The sequence below is a fragment of the Catharus ustulatus genome, chromosome 5 (assembly GCF_009819885.2).
Source record: "Catharus ustulatus isolate bCatUst1 chromosome 5, bCatUst1.pri.v2, whole genome shotgun sequence".
NCBI lineage: Eukaryota > Metazoa > Chordata > Aves > Passeriformes > Turdidae > Catharus > Catharus ustulatus.
In genome coordinates this window covers 29,826,307-29,847,547 of record NC_046225.1, presented here as the reverse complement: position 1 = coordinate 29,847,547, position 21,241 = coordinate 29,826,307, and the positions used below count along the sequence as shown (strand labels likewise).

The window sequence follows — 21,241 nt, the reverse complement described above, 5'->3', positions numbered from 1 at the left end:
CGTCTCTTCCCCGGGCTGTGGCAGAGGAGGGAAGGAAAGAGCTCTCCCTCCTCTCTCCCCGCCCCCTGTGCTGCCTGCAGGCAGCCAGGCTCCACCCGCGGTGCAACAGAGTAGCGATTTGTAACAATCGCAAAATGCCGACTTTGCAGCTGCTCGGGTCGGCACTCTGGCAGGCACTTCTGAGGTTGTAAATGTCAGAAAATTATTCACATATTAGCCGCTCCTGATTATTAGCCGCACTTCCAGTTTAGGAGCAAAATCTTAGTCAAATTGGTGCGGCTTGTATTCGTGAAATTACTGTATTTAAATTGTTACCTAAGCTTTTACTTAAGCAGCTTTGTTTTTCAGCAGAAGATCAAAGTATAGGAATGAAATAGTTTGATGATTGATTACAACTGTCACTCTTTTTAAATCACTTTTAAAATTCATAGTTAAGATTTCTCTTCATCAAATTAATAAAAGCCAAAAATTTTGAGCATATAGTGTCCCTTACAAAAATTTTTAAAACCTTCACCAGTTAGTCAGAAAACAGGCAGCTTTAAGGCACAACCATTATTTCAACTTTTATGTTTAAGGGCCTAAACCTCTCACCCTGGGCTACATCCCTAATGTGTTTACATAAAATCCTGCAGAGTAGATGAAAACCACCTAAAAATATTTCCTAGTGGATTTTTCCCAACAAATGCATTCCAGCACAGTGCAGTTTAGACTACACTAATACACTAATATATGAAACTAATTAGACCATGATCTTTTAAGTACACATATACAAATACATTTGGTTTTACTACCACAGCTAGCCCCACTAACAGCAATAATTTTAATCATAGACATATATGTGATCATGACACTAGCACAATCTAGTAAAAGGGACGAATGGGTAACATTACCCCACCTGATTTGTATCAGGAATTCAGTGAACTTTTGAAGTTTCTAAAATTATGAAAATCAATTTTTAAAACATAAGTAAATCCAAAACTCAAGCTAAAAATAAGAGTAGTTCCCTGATAGGAAAACTAAGAGCAGTTACCTGATATGAAAGTACTCCATGAGAAGAGGTATTTATAAATAATGAGCTTTCAATACTGCCTTCTTCTGTGGGCAGGAAGAGTACTCTGAAACACATCTTTCCCATCGTTGGAATCACCTGCAGAGTTCACAAAGAAACTTGCTTGCTTGGTGCCAGTAATCACACACTCAGAACTCAGTCACAGAGCCCAAAGGACACTTCCACATGTACATCCCTACCTGTAAATCCCACCAAGCAGAACCTCAGCACTGAGAAGTTTCATCTGTGCACAACTCTCAACACTTAGTACAAAGAACTGAGATCACACATCAGCTTGCCAAGTTATGGCTGGAGTTTCTCAGCCAGCATGGGGCCACACCGCTCAAGGCTTCTTTTTGCATAAGATCTTAACCATGCAGCACCAACAGCCTGTGACTAAACAGAAACACTTCCCCACAAAGAGAGAGATGGCTATTGCAAAGTGAATCAGTGCCCCTGTGATACACAGGCAAATCAGCCAAGCTGAACTTAGGCAATGCTCTTAGTAACTAGATAGTCTGGTTGAAAGAATAACGACATTTATGTCTGCACAGTAATACCCATTCAGCTACAGTAAAAGTAAAATTCATACGAAAACATAATAAAACCCCTTTGTACATCAGTGGAGGATAAAACCTGGGCTTCAGCCAACTGAGATCACATCAATTAATTCTTAACATGCGTTATACTGTTATACATTGTTAAAAAAATCAGAGTTAAAATAACGGTGTTAGATCATTAAGGCAATTATGCCCATAACTGCAATACAAAAATACATAAAACATTTCACTGCAGCAGGTTTTTCTGACAAATATGGAAGACCATTCAAAAGACAGAAAATTCATGGCTGTAGAACATTCCCATGCATGTGGATTACTGCATAATGAGAATGAGATTTAAACAGCCTCTCTAACACTGAAAAATTCTTTTCTTCTGTTACTGTCAAACACATTTCCTACTGTAAGTTTCGGATAGCATCTGCAAAAGTAGTAAAAGAAGAAGTGAACCAAAAAAACACTAGTAAAACACAAAAAGAGTTGGAGGTCCCACAAAAAAGCACAAAGCCATTACATAGTTTCCAAAAGTACATCAACACTCACCCGGTTACAAGCAGGAGACACATGAAACTGTCTTGTAGCTGTAAACACTGAATTGACTACAACATCTCTATCTCTACTAGGGTTGTAGACATGCAGCATTTTAGCTCTGGGTAACCCCAGTAACCTAAAGCAGGGGAAAAAAAAAGAGAAATAAATTATTCACTTTATAAGGACAGGCAATGCACAAAAGAAGCAACACAAATCACCCTAAAACCTGTTGATCTGTAACAATTACCTAGTTGTAATTAACCTTTGGAAATACATCAAACAAATTTTGCCTTTAGTATACAAAGGCAAATAAGTAACACTATGATGTGAGAGGCACATTTAGCCAAATCATGTTGGAGTAAGTAGAAGTTAAAACAAGAACCCTTACAAAGCACAACATTTTGTATAAAAAGGCTTAAAGTCTTGTTTTGTCAGCCAAAGCAATGACTCTCTTGAGGCTTTTGCTTTAGCTAGTACATCCTAAACCCCAACGTCTTAGACATTCCTCCAATGCATCCTCTGAAATACTCCTTTAACTCACAAGGAGACTGTGTTTCTTTTTGGTTACTGACAGATCAAAGGTTGATTTCACTTAAAAACAATTTTTAAAGTTTTCTTAAAAGACAACTAAGAAAAAGCTCATTTATTCTATCAGTATGTTTTGCTTGGGACTCTCTGGATTTTGTTATCAGAATTTAAAGGAAACAACAAGCTCTTCCTCCACTAGAAAGGCAATCTTTCAAAAAAAGAGCAACCAGCATGCAGACATCCATGTAGAATCACCTGAAATGTGCACCCAGAATGCATTATGTTCCCTATCAGTTTTTCCTCCTCCTCAGAACTATGTTGATTTTAACTTACAAAACATTGCAGGCAAGAAATGCACTTCCAGCTCTGTGGCAGTTACTTACTATTTCTCTCTTTTTCAGATGATGGCATGATCCCAGCTAATGCTTTTTACCTAAATGGAGCCCAGTATAGCTGCTCCTCCACACTTCATTATCAAGCAAAATAACAATAATGTAAGATACTCACTGCATTCCAAAATGCAGAACTGATGGGTGAAAATGTAAGGCCTTCTCATTTGGAGGCATCTTTGCTGACAAGCTGAAAAGAAGAGAAAAGAAGCCACAATTAATATTTAGTGGGCATGATGCAGGTCCTTAATTTCTATTCTGAAACCTCCCTTCCTTGCACACGTCTCTACAGTCATGCCGGCCCACTTGTTTATGGGGCTGTGCAATGGACTAAAGAGGGAAAACAACTGGGAAGAGTCATGCAGAATGAAAATGATGGAGCAGATCCCCAGTCTTGCCTATTAGATATCTATGCAAGCACTGGTACAAGCACACCTGAGAGGCAGAGGTCAGGAGTAAACAGCAGCTTGGGCAAAAGCAGAGATCAAAAGAAGTGCTTGTATAGCTGTGGTGTTAATGCAAAAGCCAGCTCGTTTCTTCTATGCAGAAGAGAGTAAGAAATACTGTGAAGCAGATGTGAAGCACATCATCTTTCTTTCGCCCTACAAAAAGTCACAATAAAGTTCCTAACAATTCTAGCACATTTTTAGCTTATTGCAACATTACTCAATACACTGTAACATAGAAATTCCATTATATCTTCACCATTATCTCAATTAAAACTTGTCCTCCGCAAGTCCCAAAAAACACAGTGGTAAAAAACAAGCCCAGCATTTGTTTATTTTATCTGTATACCCAGTGCTACTCTGTTAAAAGCTTCCCCATAAGCAGTCTGCATGTTGAATAGCCAGAAAGATTTTAATATTTACCAGATGATGCTAATAAGTATCCTATCAAGGATGAGTCTGAGAAGGGAGGGATGAACTGTGGTCTCATTATGTTATCCAGCTGCTTTATATAATTTGTGGTAGTACAGTCAATTGGTTCCCAACTGTAAAATATAGTTCTGTAACACTACACCTTTAATCTCTTAGTGTGTACATAATCCTGCTGTTATATTCCAAAGCAACAGGCATCATAATTTATGATGCCAATCAGGAAAAATAATGCTTATTATTATGAAAACACAGAATCACAGAAGGGAGAGAACTCTCTCACTATTGTAGCAGGCAGAATGCAATATATCCAGGCAGCATTCCTGAGGAGCTGCTAGTGACAGTCTCCTTCCAACCACCATGTCTCTTCAGCAGCCAGTTCTTACTCCATTCCTAGAAACACTGCACCAGCACCTTCCTTCCCTTGTAAAATTCAGCCTCAGGTACATATCCAGATACTAAGTCTGAGTACTGTTGTAATCACATACAAATTAAAATTATGATTATGATTATTATTATAGTAAAAGCCACAGATATTTGAGGAAGACATGTTTCTTAAAGCCCTCAGATCCTTTTATTTTATGCATACACAAACAGTAAAATAAAAGTTAAGCCACTGGTTAATGCACTACAGTATGACCTTAAACCTCATCCCTGTTTAAGTTTTGAGCATCTTACAGGTACTGCTGAAATACCTTTTCTCACCAGAAAAATCTTTGCTGACAACAGCAAAAAGCTGAGTGCCACTCTCTGCCAATTCAAGTAATTAGCAGTAGCTGTCCAAGACTTACCCACCTTCTGAGGAATTCTAGCAGCATCAGCTCTTTCCCTTTCAACTTTCACTCTTTGCAATAGGCAACAAATGCACTAGCTGGGTGCAAATCCAGCAGGGGGCGTAGGAGACTGCATTTAATTTGGTCTAGGTGTATATGGTCATAGTGTAGCACTGCTCTTAAAAATGCACTGTATTGCTCTTCAGCCAACCTTCTATCAGTCAAAAAAAGGGAAAAGCCTTAGGTCTTGCGCACAATGCAGGATGTAACCAAGAGTATGTATTCTATCACCATCTATTAAAACCAGATGGGACAGTGATCTTCATCTTTTCCACAACCTATCCTTCCTCTGGGGAGATATCTTCTGTTAATCGGCCATTGAGTCTCACTACACGATTGATAAAATTACATCATCCCATTGTGAGATGCTCCAATCAGGGGGAGGAGTCAACCACTTCCTACCTAGATAAAATCTGAGACTTGGAACATCAGAGCAGCCTTTTTCCACTGGATTCCCATAGGAACACCAGACCTTTCCACATCATCAATGGACCTTTGGAGGCAAACTGCACCCTTCTATAGGACCGTTGCTTCAACAGAACCACATCTGTCATCCCAGGAGAAGTAGAACCACCATTTAATTGGACTGCTACAAAGACCCTGACTGACAGGGTGTCAAATGATATTTGGTCTCTGTCAGTGTTGGGTTTTCTTTTTGTTTGGTTGGTTGTTTTTTGGGGGTTTTTTTACTGCATTTTTATTTTATTTTTTCCTACTAAAGAACTGTTATTCCTATTCCCATATTTTTTCCTGAGAGCTCTGTAGTTTAAAAATTATAATAATTTTGGGGGAAGGTGTTTATATGGTCCATTTCAAGAGAGACTGCTGCCTTTCTTAGCAGGCACCAGTCATTCAAACCAAGACAATATTACAAGCATTTGCTTCTCCCAAAGTCCAACAGAAACAGGTCTTTTTACACAGGAGATTTACTCCTACTTCACTGGTCAAAATCACAAGAGAAATATTTCTCCTAAAAATCCAAACAAAAGAGCATATCCATTCTGAGTAAATTCCTGGAGATTGCATTGGGGTTTTTTGTTTTGCCTTTTTTTTTTTTAAATTAAATTTTAAAACTGAGTTAATTTATCTGACTATACACATAAAACACTCAAACTGCAGAATAAGCTGCATCTGACCAGAAGTGAAGGACATTTCCTGGAAGGAAGTTTATCCCAATGCTGATTTTTCTTCTATCAGCTCCTTTAAGTCTCTCTTGTATCTTTATTTCTTCATTTAAATTGATTACTTCATACCACCTTAGCATGCAGATTACTGGTCTGTATTTGAAAATAATCACAAAGGCTACTTGGTTGCCTTTATTTTTCCTTCCTTTTTGTATGCTTTGTTCACAGCACATGCCAAAAAAAAGCAAGTTGAGGAAAGAGATTTTATTGTCAGGTTTTCTTGGAAGTAACAGGCAAAAAAGACTAAATTTTTGAACATATAAGAGGTCCTTTTTGAGTGTATCTGTTCAGGTAATATTGTTTAATTTCTCAGTATATTGATAGAAGTAAAATTTTAGTTACGTTGAGAATTTTGGCACTTTGCACCATCAGTGCAACAATGTTAATGAACCTACAAGATGAGATTTTAAGATATGAAAGTGTGTATGTATTGTACAGGAAAGTACATTTTTTATTCAAATCGGAGAAAAGGAAATATAACCCCTCATTTACTGACTAATTTTAGATTAATTCCTCTAGACTACACCTGATAAAGAAAATGCAAAATGGAGCACATAGGGAAACAACCAAACCCTACCCAGATAAAATCTGAGACTTGGAACATCAGAGCAGCCTTTTTCCACTGGATTCCCATAGGAACACCAGACCTTTCCACATCATCACTGGACCTTTGGAGGAAAACTACACCTGTCCACAGGATCACTTCTTCAACAGACCCACATCTGTCACTCCAGCAAGACTGCAGTCATCATTTAATCAGACTGCCACCAACACCCTAACTGACAGGGTAGAGTGTCAGGTTCTATTCTGGCTCTATCAGTAGTTGGTTTTTTTGGTGGTTTTTTTTTTTATTACTATACTTTTATTTTAATTTTCCCAGTAGAGGACTGTTATTCCTATTCCCATATTTTTGATGAGAGCTCCTTAATTTCCAAATTACAATAATTTAGGGGGAAGGGGTTTACATGGTCCATTTCAAGAGAGGTTCCCACCTTCCTTAGCAGACACCTGTCTTTGAAACCAAAACAGTGGTAGGTAAGTCTAGCCTGTGTAAAGCAGAAACCATTCTATTACTTCCACTTGGTCCCTCCTGCATTGCTTTCCTCCAGCAATCTCCTTGCTCCATGCTCTAGCCCTGATCTTTCCATAGACACAGGTCACCTTCCTGGGCAACCTTCTCTGCTCTCACTCCCTGTGGCCATCCTGTTTCCTACCAAGTTCTGCAATTGCATTTACACAAAGCATTTGCACAGCATCTACCTAAGACAGCAGGGTTTCAGTTTTATTCATTACAAAATAACAACAAAATTGTAATGATCAAAGTTAAAAGTATCTCACCCTATAGGCCTTAAAGTCGTATTTCTCAACGGGGCTTAAATGGAAGGACACATTAGAAAAACCAGGCTTTTCTCTCTACCCTCATGACCAACTCTAAAGAAGTTAAATGCAGATCACAATAAAAATGGGATTAAGACTTGTGAAGAAATCTAGGGGAGATGATGATCAGTAAGGGACAAAGTACTATAGTGAACGTTTTTGGTGAAAAGAAGAGGCTTTCTTCCCCAGCTGTGCCTGTGTTTTGCATTTTAGTAGCAGTAGCAGCACAATAAAGCATGTTTAAGAGCAAAATGGAATTAGTCCCTCACATAAATCCTTCCCCAACTTCTGAAATCTGTAGTAAATTAAGATACTAATTCACAATGACTTGAATTCATTTGAAATTTATTTTCTGAAATTTCTTCTTTGAAATCCTTTACTCATCCAAATTTCAAGCAAAAACCAGCACTCTCTACAGATGTTCCACGGGGACCATGTATATTTAAGGCATCTTGGACAGACAGTAACTAAGCTACTTGTTTTGGATGACTGTACAGGGCCCACTAGTCCAAAATGCACATCAAATACATTTTCCCAAATATCGTGCCAGACAGAACATCTACTGTCATTTTACTTTTGGCATCATAAAATTCAACAACTGTCTTTACATTCTGTAATATTTCATTAAGTAAGCTCTGATATATGCTCCCCTCCAAAAAAACCTTTGTTTGCCTTTCTCTTTTTTAAGTTTCTTTACAATTTATCTTTTTCCAAGAAATCAGAAATCTTCCATCAAAATTAAAATTGCAGAAACAATACAATTTACTCTCTTCTTTTTTTTAAGTTCTTCCCAAGACAAATTAAAAGAGTCACTTGCCCAATACAAACACATAGTTTTGGTTCCATCAGGAATCTAGGTATTCTTGACGTTTTTTCTTTACCACGTCCGGGATTTGTGGGGTTTTAAGAAAATACTGTATTTCATGTCTCTTCGAAGACTGCTTCTAGCCCATGAATTTTCAAAATAAAACCAAAAATAGCAAAAGCAGGCAGCTCATGCTATTTTTCCTTCATTTTTAAACCTCAAAACCTTTTAGCTAAATTCACTTTTTTGCATAATTTGCTTACCCTCTAGTTGCCAAGCCCTCGAAAAAAACCCTAAACACATTTAAACAGCCTACATAACACAGGTTTGCTCTTCAAAAACTGCCACTAAGATCACAAATAATTGATGAGATGTTAATTTTTGCCTTATTCGATTAACTAGAATGAATAAAGGCAGTCAAACCAGAAGCACCCTGGCCTATTTAATACATGTACAGAAACAGCTGCTTTTTGAAGAACGCTGCTCAACTCTCATTACTTGAAACCCCTACATGAGTAGCTTTGAGTCTCCGCACCTCTGAAAGATCGGGTCCTCCAGCCACACTCCCACCTAGCATCTCTGAAATGAAAATAAAACATTTTCAAGTGAGATATGCTGCTCACAGCCTTTTCCAGACACTTTGAAAACATGAACACTAGAGAAAGGGTACATGGAGAAACACCTAGAGAAAAGGCTTCCACAGTGTCACCATGCTGCCTTTTCTAAAAGGCTAAAAACAAAGCACTAATGCAAGTCTTGAGCTGAAATACCATGAAATTTAAATGACTGTTCCCAACCACAGTTTTCAAAGCCTTTTGTTGAAAGCAATCAAAATTCACAGCATAGCCCTATGAAAGAGGCAGGATAAAAGAACTTTTAAAAAGTCAGAAGATAGGGCTAAAGCCCACCTGCCTTTTACCTAAGAACACTATTATTTTTACTTACTAGGTACCAAAGCCTTTATTTCTGTCCTTGCAATGGCAAAACAACAGCAGAAAATTTTAGTGGGAAAAGCAGTTTTTAAGCACAGTCCTGTACTAACATAATTACAAGCTGAACAAAACAAGAGACATATATTTCATATATTTCAGAAGAAACACCTGCATCAACTAAATTAATTCCCACATAAAGTGACAATGAAACTATTTGCTTTTCCTGCAGCGTGTCTACAGAACAATTACCAGTAAAAAAGGAAGAGATCTAAGTGACCTCACCAAGATCTCACCTTTTTAAATGCACCAACTGCAATTCTGTTTTTAACACCAAAAATAAAAATTCATTTCATCAAGCACACCCAATTTTACTCAAAAATTCTCTCCACAAGCTGACGAGTAAAGGGCCAGATTCTGTCAAGTAAGTAGCAAGCTTTCCTCCTTCAAGTGTTTCACATGCCAGGGAAACTAGTTTTCCTCTAGCTCTGAGAATCTGGCTCCCACCTCAAGAAAAGCAGGACACATTGACAGGAAGCACTGCAGGGTTGCAAAGCTCACAGCAGTAGGAAGTTACACTCTTGTCAAATTGTACTGCACCCAACCATTTCCTTTTTCTACATCAGGCACAGCCAAAAACTTCTATCTTGACAGAAACCATTCTGAGTTATAGCAGCACAGCAAAATGCATGAAAGAGTTCTGTGGTCACTGATAAACTTGACCTGCTTGATAATTAAATGTGATGATTTTCCTACAGTAATTAAGAGTGATAATCTTCCTATGGGAGGCGACTTTTGCTGTTTCTACATTAATCCAAGCCTTTTAGTTTATTTTTATAATGAAAGAGACTGTAGGACAGCATGTATTTGTCTGCTAGAGCTCAACAGCCCAAATAACACCTTTACACTGAACCCATTAAGTGCCAAAAATCTCACTATCCTTCCCTGTGCCTTGCCCTCCCTGTAAAAGAAAAAAAGAATGCTAACTAAAAAGGAAACTAAGCAAATATAAGAAAACTCAGACCTAGGACTTCAAAAAGTAGTAGCTTCAAAAAGCAGTAGATCCCCCTTGATCTGGACAGTGCACCTGATACCAGTTTCCGTGAAAAGAAGTTACAGAAAAGTCACTAAGATCATGTCTCAAAGCTACAAAAAATATTTAGTAGTGGAAAACATCAATCTGGATTTTGCATTTTTTCCTCTTTTGTGAATTTCAGGCCTAATTTTTTTAAGCAAAGTATAATCTTTGAGCATCAACCTTTTAAAATAGTAATTTATCCATGAATATTCAATACCATGCCTTGTTTAAGCCAATGTATGAAGACAGACAATGAAAATGAGCTCAGTATGGAAAACTGTAGAAGTTATCTCCACAGCATTTTAAATGGCAGCCTCAAATGCTACAAATGCAAAAAAAAGCAAGCATTCCAATATAGTTTCACTGCATTGGTAGTAATTTATTTTACAAACTGATAAGATGCTGGGGAAGTCCCTCAAAAACTTAAAACCATGCACCACATACAGAAACCTTTTACCAAACATTTGCTGGAGCAACAGACCAGCTTTCTCAGGGCTACCATTTCAGTTTTTTAAGGACAAAAGTTATTGCCACTATTGTTTGCCAAATTTATTAAAAACTTAATTATCTCCTCTTGCAGATGAAATTTCATACAAGACTTTCTGAAGCATCTCAAATGCTTCAAATTTGTTACCAGAAATTTAAACTGCTTTAGTTTTCTAAAAAATACATAGTTTTTCATGCAGTTGAAAAGCATTTTCACAAACTGCACCATATGAATGAGAATAAATGATGCAAATAAAAATATAAGGAGAAGCAACAAGGCTACACTTTTCTTAAAAGTACTGTAAGCATGGTGCTGCATAGGGAACCTGCGGTCACACAGTCATCCTACACACAGCAGGGAAACCAAGCTGCTCCCTCACATCCCATGGGGCCACTAAAAATCTTCAGGATGAAAAGTTAAAGTCACTAGCCAAATACCAACAGTGAAAAAGTAGCTTCAACCCCAAACCACCATCACTATCTCATAGGAGCATTATTCTCTTGTACTTGTTTTCACTCCTCCCAGCTGGGATGTATTATATTCTCTTCAGGTCCCCTCCAGATGTTTCGGCATCATTTGACAAAGCTTTCTGTTCTGCTGCACTGATTCATTAAATCTATGCCATATGTGATGTGTGGTATTTTTTTAGACAGGACACAAAATACAGAACCCTATGAAGAACCTCTTAAAAGTATTAATTAAAAAAATTGCAGACTATTTTTATTGTTCACTGGTATTTTATTAACTGACAGCACTGTGCATTTTCATCATCATCTATATGCTTTGATAGCACACTCGCATAAAACTACTCTCAAATTAAGAGCTTTTCTCTTCTAGTTTCCCATACAAAACTCTGGTTATACTTACTTCAAAGTACATCCCCTCCTGCAGTCAGAAAAAGAAAGGGGAATCCTCCAAAGAGTCAGATAATTTCCAGTTTTTCACCTAAAGCCAGTAAACCCCCATGATGACAGGACACCATCGCAGACAGCCTGCAAAACTTCCCTGGTTGCCCCTTTCGAACAGTGCAGTTTGCTGAGCTCTCCTGTCTTGTGTCACTCGTCACTCTGAGTTTATGGCGTGCAAAATGAAAGACTTAGTGCTATTAATAAAAACAAGCATGCTCATTGTGTGTTTGTGACCTACTCCTAAATACTACCATGTATTTATAATTCACTAGTTTACAGTAATTTCAGGATTATAAGCCGCATCATTTTGACTAAAATTTTGATCCCAACCCAGAAATTCAGCTTACACTCAGGAGAGGCCAATATATGGAAAAAGTTCTGAAATTTCCCAACCCAGAAGTGCAAGCCAAGGTGCCCGAGCTGAGCACCTGCCAGTAAAACCAGGGATTTTGTGATTGTTACAAATTGATTACTCTGTTGCGTGGCGGGTGGAGGCGGGATCCCTGCCATCGGAAGTGTGGGGGGAGGCAGGGGGCTCCATGCCTCCCTCCTGCCACTGCTGCGAGTGGGCTCCGTCCCCACCTGCCGCCGCCGCGGCGGGTGCGAGCGGGCTCTGTCTCCACCTGCCGCTGCTGTGGGTGCGAGCGGGCTCCGTCCCTGCCTGCCACTGTTGCGGGTGCGGGCGGGCTCCCGCCGACACCGCAGGGCAGTGCTGGGCCGGGGTGAGCGAGCCCAGCGGCGGCGACAGTGGCGGCCGGCCCCAAGCGGCCCCGCCAAGCGGCAGCGCTGAGCTGAGCCACCTGGCCCCATTGGCAGCCTCGAGCCGAGCCAGTAAACCCCGCGATCCTGTGATTCAGTTACTAATTCGTTACTTTGTTGCATGCAGGTCCTCCCTGAGTGCAGCTTATAATCAGGTGCGGCTTGTAATCATGGAATTATTGTACCTTGTTAAAGGAAGCATGCATATATGAAAAAATTCATACTGGAAAATTCAAACTGGCAAAAACCAAAAAAAACCCCTGGCATTACCAGGATTAGTACTTGCAACACTTATCACAGAAACCACCAGACCCTTACAAGACATCTGGGATCTGTTGAAGCCGGCAAAAAACAAAACAAAACAAAAAGCTGGCATTACTAGGATTAATAGTTGCAACACTTATCATAGAAACCACCAGGCCCTTACAAGACATCTGGGATCTGTTGAAGCCAATGCATAGCATGTGCTCTCAGCCAATTTCTTCTGATGTATAGATGCTGCAGCGTTCTGCTATTAAACAATGCAGAACCATATGAAACACACCCTGTTTCACAAGTTTACTAACAAAATGTCAACCACCAAAGAAATCTCAGGTATGTTATGGCGCTGAATTCCAGCAAGGGGCACCTAAAATCCATAAGATAGCATTTGCTTCCTTCAGCAGGGTAACTGTGAGGAAAGGAAAAGGAGGAAAATTAGCTGAAAAAACCTGCAGGAACTCAGCTTTTGATTATTTTTATCCACTAAAAAAAGTATTTGCAATCAAGTAAAATATTAAAACTCCATCTCCCCTAGATTCTTGCATTTCCTCCTTTATTTCAAAGCTAGGAAACTAATCAGAGTTCACTAACTGGAAATGTTCACCTGTGACACCAAGGGCAAAGTATCACTAATGCTATTTTTAGTTTCTTGACAAGCCTCTAACCACACATCTGCTTCCACTGCAAAAAAGGATGCACTTTGCTTCTGCATGCCCCACCTGGGATTTCTCAAGCTGCCCAGGAGAGAAAAAGCTCCTCCAGACACAGTAAAGATCCCTCTGCAGCCGAAAGGTATATTTAACTGGTCCTGGACATGCATCTCTCAACACTTCTTGCTCTTCAAGATAAGCAAATTAATGCCATGGTCCCATATGGGAACTCACACAAAGGTCCCACTGAAGCCAGAGGGGCTTCTCATAGGCAGAGGGGCAGCTGAGGTGGACTGAGGAGCAAGACTGACACACACCACTTTGCCCCTCCTTATGGAAGCATTTGGGTATATGGATGGACATGCATCTGAAACAAGAGCAAGACATAAAGCTTGGCAAAGTGCATCCAGCCTCTGAAGAGGCTTCTTCTGTCACTCCATGGCAATAATTTACGCTAAAAAAGGAGTAACATGGCTTTGTAAGGCAGATCTTCAATCACACCAAAATGGAAGACGTGGCTTTTGGCAGGACTATGGCAAAAACACAGAGGGAATAAAGAAACTTAAGGTGCTGGCCCAAACCATGGCCAGCAGTAGGTAATGTGGATTTGCAGTTACCACAAAGTCACATTTTCGACACCTGATCTTACCTTTCACAGCTTGCAAGCTTTCCGTATAAAAAGGGAAAATAAAGATATAAGTGTTCAAACCAAGTGTCATTGTCCCCAACCCAGTACATGCATCCAGAACAACTTAACCATCAAGGCAGGCAGCACGGGAAAGTCACGGACGACATGGGACAACCTGAAGTTTTCCAAGTCCCAAACAAGCTTCCTCAGCTGGGGGACAAAGGTAAGGGTTCTCATCTTAAAATTTAGAAACATATACTTCATGTACTTCTCTACACAACAAATGTTTCAGTAATTGTTTCAGGAACAACAAAACATAGCCCATCGCTTCAACAGCCCAAAAGCATGAATAATTTTTTTTATTTACAAGGAGAGAAAAAAATCCAAACAAGACTGAAAGACCAGGGCAGGAGTGTGTGTGTTTGTTTTAAAGCAACTACACACATCTGCAGGATCAACCACATTATCCCAGCAACACTGAGAATGCTCACAAAAGCCAGAAATGTCCCCTTTTCAAAAGGGCAGTTTAAACACTGCAGAAACTGGGTCAGTAACCCTTAAAATCATTTGAAATGAAAGGAGGCGGTGGTTACCCAAGGTGCAAGCAGTTTTGAATCAGTCACTCCCTCCTTTCTCTTATTTCACTTCCCTTTTGTTATTGTGTATCTTTCCCTTCATTGTTAAGATTGAAATCTGCTGTTGTCCCTTACCAGTTTTGCCAATCACTTGAAATGAGCAAGCTCCCATTTGTTCCCTACCTACCAGAACCTTTGTTTACTTCATGGTTTTATCAGGGCACAGCCTTTTGCCTTTCTTTGCTCTGTTCACAATCTTCAGCGTTTTTCCACTTGTTACCATACTTTTTCTCCTGCCTTTGCCCTTCCAGTAATTACACCCTGTCCTTCCCCTGCTGTGAAATTCTAGTCCAGACGTTCAGCATCACATCCAAGTAGTTTCCACTGCCATGTGTAACTTGCCAGCTGCCCAGCCTCTCTCCCCACAGCCAATCAATCATGCATGGATGGTGGCATCCTCTTTCAGCTGAGTTTTGCCTTACCCAAGACACTGCTGTAAGCTTTCTTTGGTAAGAAGCATCAGTCTGAAGAGGAGAGCCCTGTGCACCAGAGCAGACGTGATCTGTAAGCAGCACTCCCAGAGAAAGATCTGGTGGTTGCAGTCTGCCTTTTGTTTCTGCAGCAGAAAGTCCAGTGGTACCCAAGTTGCAGCCACAACCTCTGCCCCCCAAAGAACACCAACTGATGAGCCCAGAGGGGATGAAAAGGGGAACAAACTGCACTCAGTGCAACCTCACAGTGTAGTTTGGGACAAACACTGATGGGCAACCTTGTCAGACAGTGGGAACTTAATGAGTGGAAACAAAACCACCTCTCTTGCCACATCCTACAGCAAAACCCCAGTGCCCCTCCACCCAGAGATTTAATATCAAGATATCAGCGCAACCATCACACTGGGCAGCACTCACGTACAGTGATAGCATCATTACTTCAAAATGCTCAAGATTTGTGGCTATTACGTGGTGCAGGAACTGACCTTCTGCGGCATTACTTCAGCCAGGATCTGGTGCTCAATGCCCAGACTGCACCAAAACCATAGCTGTCCAGCTCTGTGCATGATGACAGTTACTTGTCAATAACTTTGGTAGAGTTCTAAGGTAAAAAGACAAACATTTTATATTTCAATTCTGAACCCTTCTAATAGTCCTTGTAAGACTGAGAGCAAACAACTTCATACAATAATTTCTGCATCAACTACTGCAAAGGCAACCAAATCTTTCAGGATGACACCTAGTAACTACAACTGTGACATTTCATGCAATGCACATCTTCATACTCTAAGCAGTAGTCAAGTAATTACAGTAATTTCACAACTATAAGGCGCACCAGATTATAAGGTACACTTCCGGTGTCGGCAAAATTCTGAACTTTGTCCATACATAAGGCGCACCGGACTATAAGGCGCCCTTTTTTTTTGCAACGAGGATCTGCACACAACAAAGTAACAAAATAGTAATCGAATCACACGATCACGGGGTTTACTGGTAGGTGCTCAATTTGCAAACATTTTTCATAGATTGGTGTAGCCTTTAAACGCAGCCCCAGGCACCCTCCCAGTGCCGCGGGCCCCGGCACTCTCGCCCACCCCCGGCGCCAGCTGGCACGGCTCTCGCAGCTGGCGCGGCTCGGCTTGTGCCACAGCTCGGCTGCCACAGCTTGCAGCTCGGCTCCTGCAACTCACATTTCCGGGTTGGCAAATTTCCGAACTTTGTCCATATACAAGGTGCACCAGATTATAAGGTACACTTCCGGGTTTCGATCAAAATTTCAGTCAAAAGGGTGCGCCTTAACGGTGAAATTACAGTACTTTAAAATTTAAAATGACAGTTTTTATTTTCTACCAAGTGTAACTGACTGTTTTATTAATGAATCACTGTGATTTATCCTCCAAGAAAATTAAACAACTGTATTGTCAGATAATTCAGTAGAATTCAACTAGTTTAGCTTTTTATCATACAACTCTCTCAGGATTCAGCTACCTTGTGTAATGACAACAACACTAAACTGTAAAGTGATGATGATGGGTTTCAAAGGAGGGAAATGTCCCCATAGACCATACCTGTTTATAAACAGCTGGCCTGGAACAGAGGAGTAATTGACAGTTTTTACATATTCCCATGCAGAAAAGCCTTGAGAACATGGTGCACTTTGGCATGCTGACACAAGCAGCAAGGAAGTCCAAGAGCCTAAAAAACTCAGTGCACATGCAATTTCAATGGCTTGTATAAACTGCACCTCTTGTCCAAGTGCACTACAGCCATGGAGTTAAAAGGCAGCACAACATGCAGGAACCTCAAGACGGAATGGAAGCCATTCAAAGGATCCTACTCACAAATAATGAAAAACAACAAGCATGCATCTGTTTTTTCTCTCTCTGGTGCTAAACACATCTTACTGAGACTGTTGGCTCAGAGTCAAAGAAGTCTCTGAAGTTCCACTTTGTTCCAAACGTATTCTCAACGGCAGCACAACACACTGCTCCAACAAATGCCAGGAGATAGCATTAAAGTGCATACTCATATATGAGCCAAATTTTGGTCTTACACGTGGCTCCTGAACCTGTTTCTGTCCTCACTGATAAGAAATAAATACCTGCAGCTGAAGGACTGCAAAGAGTTGCCTCATGCCATCAACCCCACATGCTGCCCATGGAGGAACTCTTTGGAAACACTCACCAGAAAAAGAATACCAGCAGGTAGCAGGATACCAGCTGGTATTTTCTTTTAAATTTGATTTTGATAATAACCAGAAATCACAGAAATAATTGAAGCAGCTTCACAAGAAAGGTGAGACCTCAGTGCATCAACAAACTTTTTAAAGTGTTAAGTATTAACATTTGGATACATTGGTCAACAGCCACTGTCAGCTCTGAAAGAAGTGTGCCAGACTCAACAGCAGCACTCGCCATGACTCAAAGCCAGTTCCTACAACTCCTAGAAATCTGAGTCTATAGCAATTCCCTTTTGGATCCCCTCCTGGGACCCTCAAAAGTAAGCTGTCACATTAATTCAGGAGGGGAAACAGGCTGCAAGAATATGGCAGAATTCAGGGATCAAAACATGCAACAAAGAACTGTAAAAAAAGAGAGATTATTAACTTTTTATTAGATCAGATACCAGCATTCACAGGATTAAAAAAAGCTGGGAAATTCTCCGTGTAAATGTGCTACCAACCAGGCAGATAGTCATCACTTATCTCTATCTACTTTGTAAAGCTGAGATTGCCTATTTTTCAGAAGGTCAGAAGGATTAGTCTGAGATTAACAGACATCTGAAATCCATTACTAGTGTATTAAAATGTAAAAGTAGAAGCATAAGTAGAAAAGTTCTTATTCTGAACTACTTCTATTACAGAGGCAGCAAGTACAGTCTAGGGGGACACAAAATTTACAAATGAACATGGACAAACATGCCATTGCAGCTGTTTACTTTTGCTTTTCTTTGTTTTTTTCCCCTCTTCTCTAAACACACATGATGTGACCCAATATCCCCTTTTTCAAAACAAAGCAGGTTAAGTTTAACAAGAAAAACGGCATGTTCCCAAAAGACTTGCACAGCCTTCGCAGCACGTGACCAGCCTGGCATTAAAAGCTGACCTTCCCCATGTGTTTGCTGAATGACTACAACAGGCTGTGCCACAAGATTCGTCTCTGCTCTCACATAGCTCTGCAGCCAGTTCTGGACCAAACACAATGGGAAATAAGACATCATATGCCCAAGTCCCATCTGCTCAGACCAGGCTTGTACTATGTCAAAAAAAAAAAAAAAAAGGCACATCAAATGATGTACACTTTTGCGCACAAGCTTGCAACTGTCCACATAGTGCTGCCACTGTGTGATTCACCACATCATCCGCCCAAAACCCATGAGCTGTACTCCAGGCTATCATCCCAGTACAAATGCGTTAACCCACTCCTACTCCACAGCCGCAGACTCAAAGACATTACTCCTAACACATAAGACACTGTCCATCTCAGCACCCTACTTTGGAGGACTAACCTGCTCATCTATCTCACCAACAGTGAGCAGAACAGAAGATCCGGCTGGGCTCCTCCCCAGCTCCTCCTGCACTGCAGATAAGGAGCAGGGTCAGCCCTGGCACAGTACCACCACACAACAACCCACTCCCACAGCAGTAAAAAGTCAGGGGCAGGAAGACGCCGGTCTGAAGGACTGAGGAAAGACCAAAAAAAACCACAAAGTCCAGTTCCAGTGCCACACCAGCATGGGTGGGGCTCCCCGGGAGCAACATGAGACAAGTAGAACAGAGATGACACACATCCTGCAGGTGTATCCTGGTTGGGAGAACAGGTACTGCCAAGAAAAAAAGGCAAGAGCTCCTCCTGAAATGGAGAGTGAAAATCCCCTCCCTCCAATTTATTATCATTTGGATATTAAGGGGCTCTCAGGCAAAGATATGGGTTCAGGAATAACAGCTCTCTACTGATAGATCTACAAGACAAACAAGAACAACATCAGCTATGAAAATCAGCGACAAACAGAACAAAAAACTCAGTTCCAGTCCCCTTGCCAGTTGCTGACACTCTTTTCCTCTGCACAGTCCCAGTAGGGACCAGGGCAGGGCCCTCGCAGCCACAGAAGCAGCAGAGAGGCGGAGGCAGCAGCTGCACGGCCGTGTCCCAGGTGGGAGAAGGGTAAAGGAAAGGCTCCCCGCTCACCATTTGGGTCCCGATTCTCAGCGGTGTTCTCAGAGGCAGGAGGCTGCAGCAGTGCAGGGTGCAGGGCAAATCCGACCACCGAGAAACCTCCCTCCTCTGTGTTCAGACCGGCGAGTATCCCAAGGAAGAGAAAAACAACGAGGATTGCAGACCCCCAGACAGCCCCCACCCATCTATTTTGTCCTCAGTGAACAAAAGATGGAGGAGCTGCCCGGCAGACTTCCTTAGCATGATAATGGAAAAAAATTCTCCACAGAGGAGTAAGAGTAAAACCTCCCCAACTCCTAAAATTATCCGCCCCGAATTTTTCCCATGCCAACATACTACATCGAATTAAAACCTTTAAATTATATACATACATGCAGTTATAGACACAGTATCATAGTTCACCCTAGAACAAGGTCTTCTTGGGGTACACATCAGGTCTCTCCATCCTTTTGCATCACCCACCAGGTACAACCTGGTGCTTGAGTGAAAACCACCCCAGGATTGTCTTTGCTGGAGGCAGAGTTCACCCAAACAGTTTTTCCTAGCATATCTCTCATGTGTACCACTGGAAACTTATCTCCATCTGGTGTTCCCAAGACCTCAGATTGGGCAGGGCCTGCTCGGTTACTGGAACCTCAGGTATTCACTAACCATGTGGCCTTTGGTAGATTACTCCTCCAGTTCTTGAAGGTTCCCCCACCATATACCTTCAAGGTGGTTTTAAGCAGGCCATTGCACCGTTCGAATTTCCCAGCCGCTGGTGCATGGTCGGGGATATGGTACACCCCTCAATGCCATTTTCCCTAGCCCAGCTGTTTATGAGGCTGTTCTTGAAATGAGTCCCATTGTCTGACTCAATTCTCTTAGAGGTACCATGCCTCCAAAGGACTTGTTTCTCCAGGCCCAGGATGGTGTTCCGAGCAGTGGCGTGAGGCACAGAGTAGGTCTCCAACCATCCGGTGGTGGCTTCCACCATGGTCAGCACACAGTGCTTGCCTTGGTTGGTTTGAGGCAGTGTGACGTAGTCAATTTGCCAGGCTTCCCCACACTTATATTTGGACCAACGTTCACCATACCAGAGGGGTTTCACCCACTTGGCTTGATTGATGGCAGAACACATCTCACAGTCATGGACAACCTGAGAAATACTGTCCATGGTTAGATCCAACCCTCGGTCTCATGCCCACTTATAGGTGGTATCTCTGCCCTGATGACCTGAGTTATCATGAGCCCATTCAGCAAGGAACAGCTCTCCCTTGTGTTGCCAATCTAAGTCTACCCATGACACCTCTATCTTCGAGGCCTGATCTACCTGTTCGTTATGTCGGTATTACACATTAGCCCGACTCCTGGGGACACGGCCATCCACACGACAAACTTTCACAGGTAGTTTCTCTACCTGGGTGGCAATGTCTTTCCATTCATCAGCAGCCCAGATTGGTTTTCCCCTATGTTGCCAGTTTGCTTTTTTCCACCTTTCCAGCCAACCTCACAGAGCTTTGGCCACTTTTCTCTCTCAGCAATGTCCAAGGCCAGCTGAACAGCTTTGAGTTCAGCAAGTTGACTTGATCTACCTTCTCCTTCGGTAGCTTGTGCAACCTGTCGTGTGGGACTCCATATGGTTGCTTTCCACTTCCGGTTCATCCCCACGATGCAGCAGGAGCCGTCAGTGAAAAGAGTATAGCATGTTTTATCTGCTGGAAGTTGGTTATATGGTGGGGCTTTCTCAGTCTGGGTCATTTACTCTTGCTGTAGGTTGTCGGTGAGACCAAAATTTTCACCTTCCAGCCAGTTTGTAATTATCCCCAAAATCCCAGGGCGATTTGGGTTTCCAATGCGGGCACGTTGCATGATGAGGGCAATCCACTTGCTCCATGTGGCGTCGGTGGCATGGTGGGTAGAGAGAACCTTTCCTTTGAACATCCACCCCAGCACTGGTAGTCGGGGTGCCAGGAGGAGTTGTGCTTCCATGGCAATCACTTGAGAGGCAGCTTGGACTCCTTCACAGGCAGCCAAGATCTCCTTTTCTGTGGGAGTGTAATTGGTTTCAGACCCTCCGTAGCTTCAGCTCCAGAATCCCAGTGGTCGGGCTCGGGTTTCACCAGGCACCTTCCGCCAAAGGCTCCAGGAAAAGCCGTGGTTCCTGGCTACAGAATACAGCACATTCTTCACC

The 21,241-nt window shown here is 41.6% G+C and overlaps 1 protein-coding gene across 9 annotated transcripts in view; it reads right to left on the bottom strand.

Moving 5' to 3' along the window:
• The window catches only part of TMEM131L (transmembrane 131 like), a 90,589-nt gene that overhangs the window by 46,643 nt on the left and 22,705 nt on the right, over positions 1–21,241 (bottom strand). For 3 of the 9 annotated variants that reach the window (XM_033059542.1, XM_033059543.1, XM_033059545.1), the window contains 5 exons: positions 16,798–16,877; positions 13,849–13,865; positions 3,172–3,243; positions 2,149–2,272; positions 1,031–1,147 (listed from right to left, as the gene is read on the bottom strand). In XM_033059542.1, coding sequence (XP_032915433.1) covers positions 1,031–1,147; positions 2,149–2,272; positions 3,172–3,243; positions 13,849–13,865; positions 16,798–16,877 — 410 coding nt within the window. Of the gene's footprint in view, positions 1–1,030; positions 1,148–1,248; positions 2,092–2,148; positions 2,273–3,171; positions 3,244–13,848; positions 13,866–14,884; positions 15,495–16,797; positions 16,878–21,241 lie in introns of those variants that run through there. The other 6 variants (XM_033059550.2, XM_033059551.1, XM_033059548.1 and 3 more) reach the window with 5 other exon arrangements.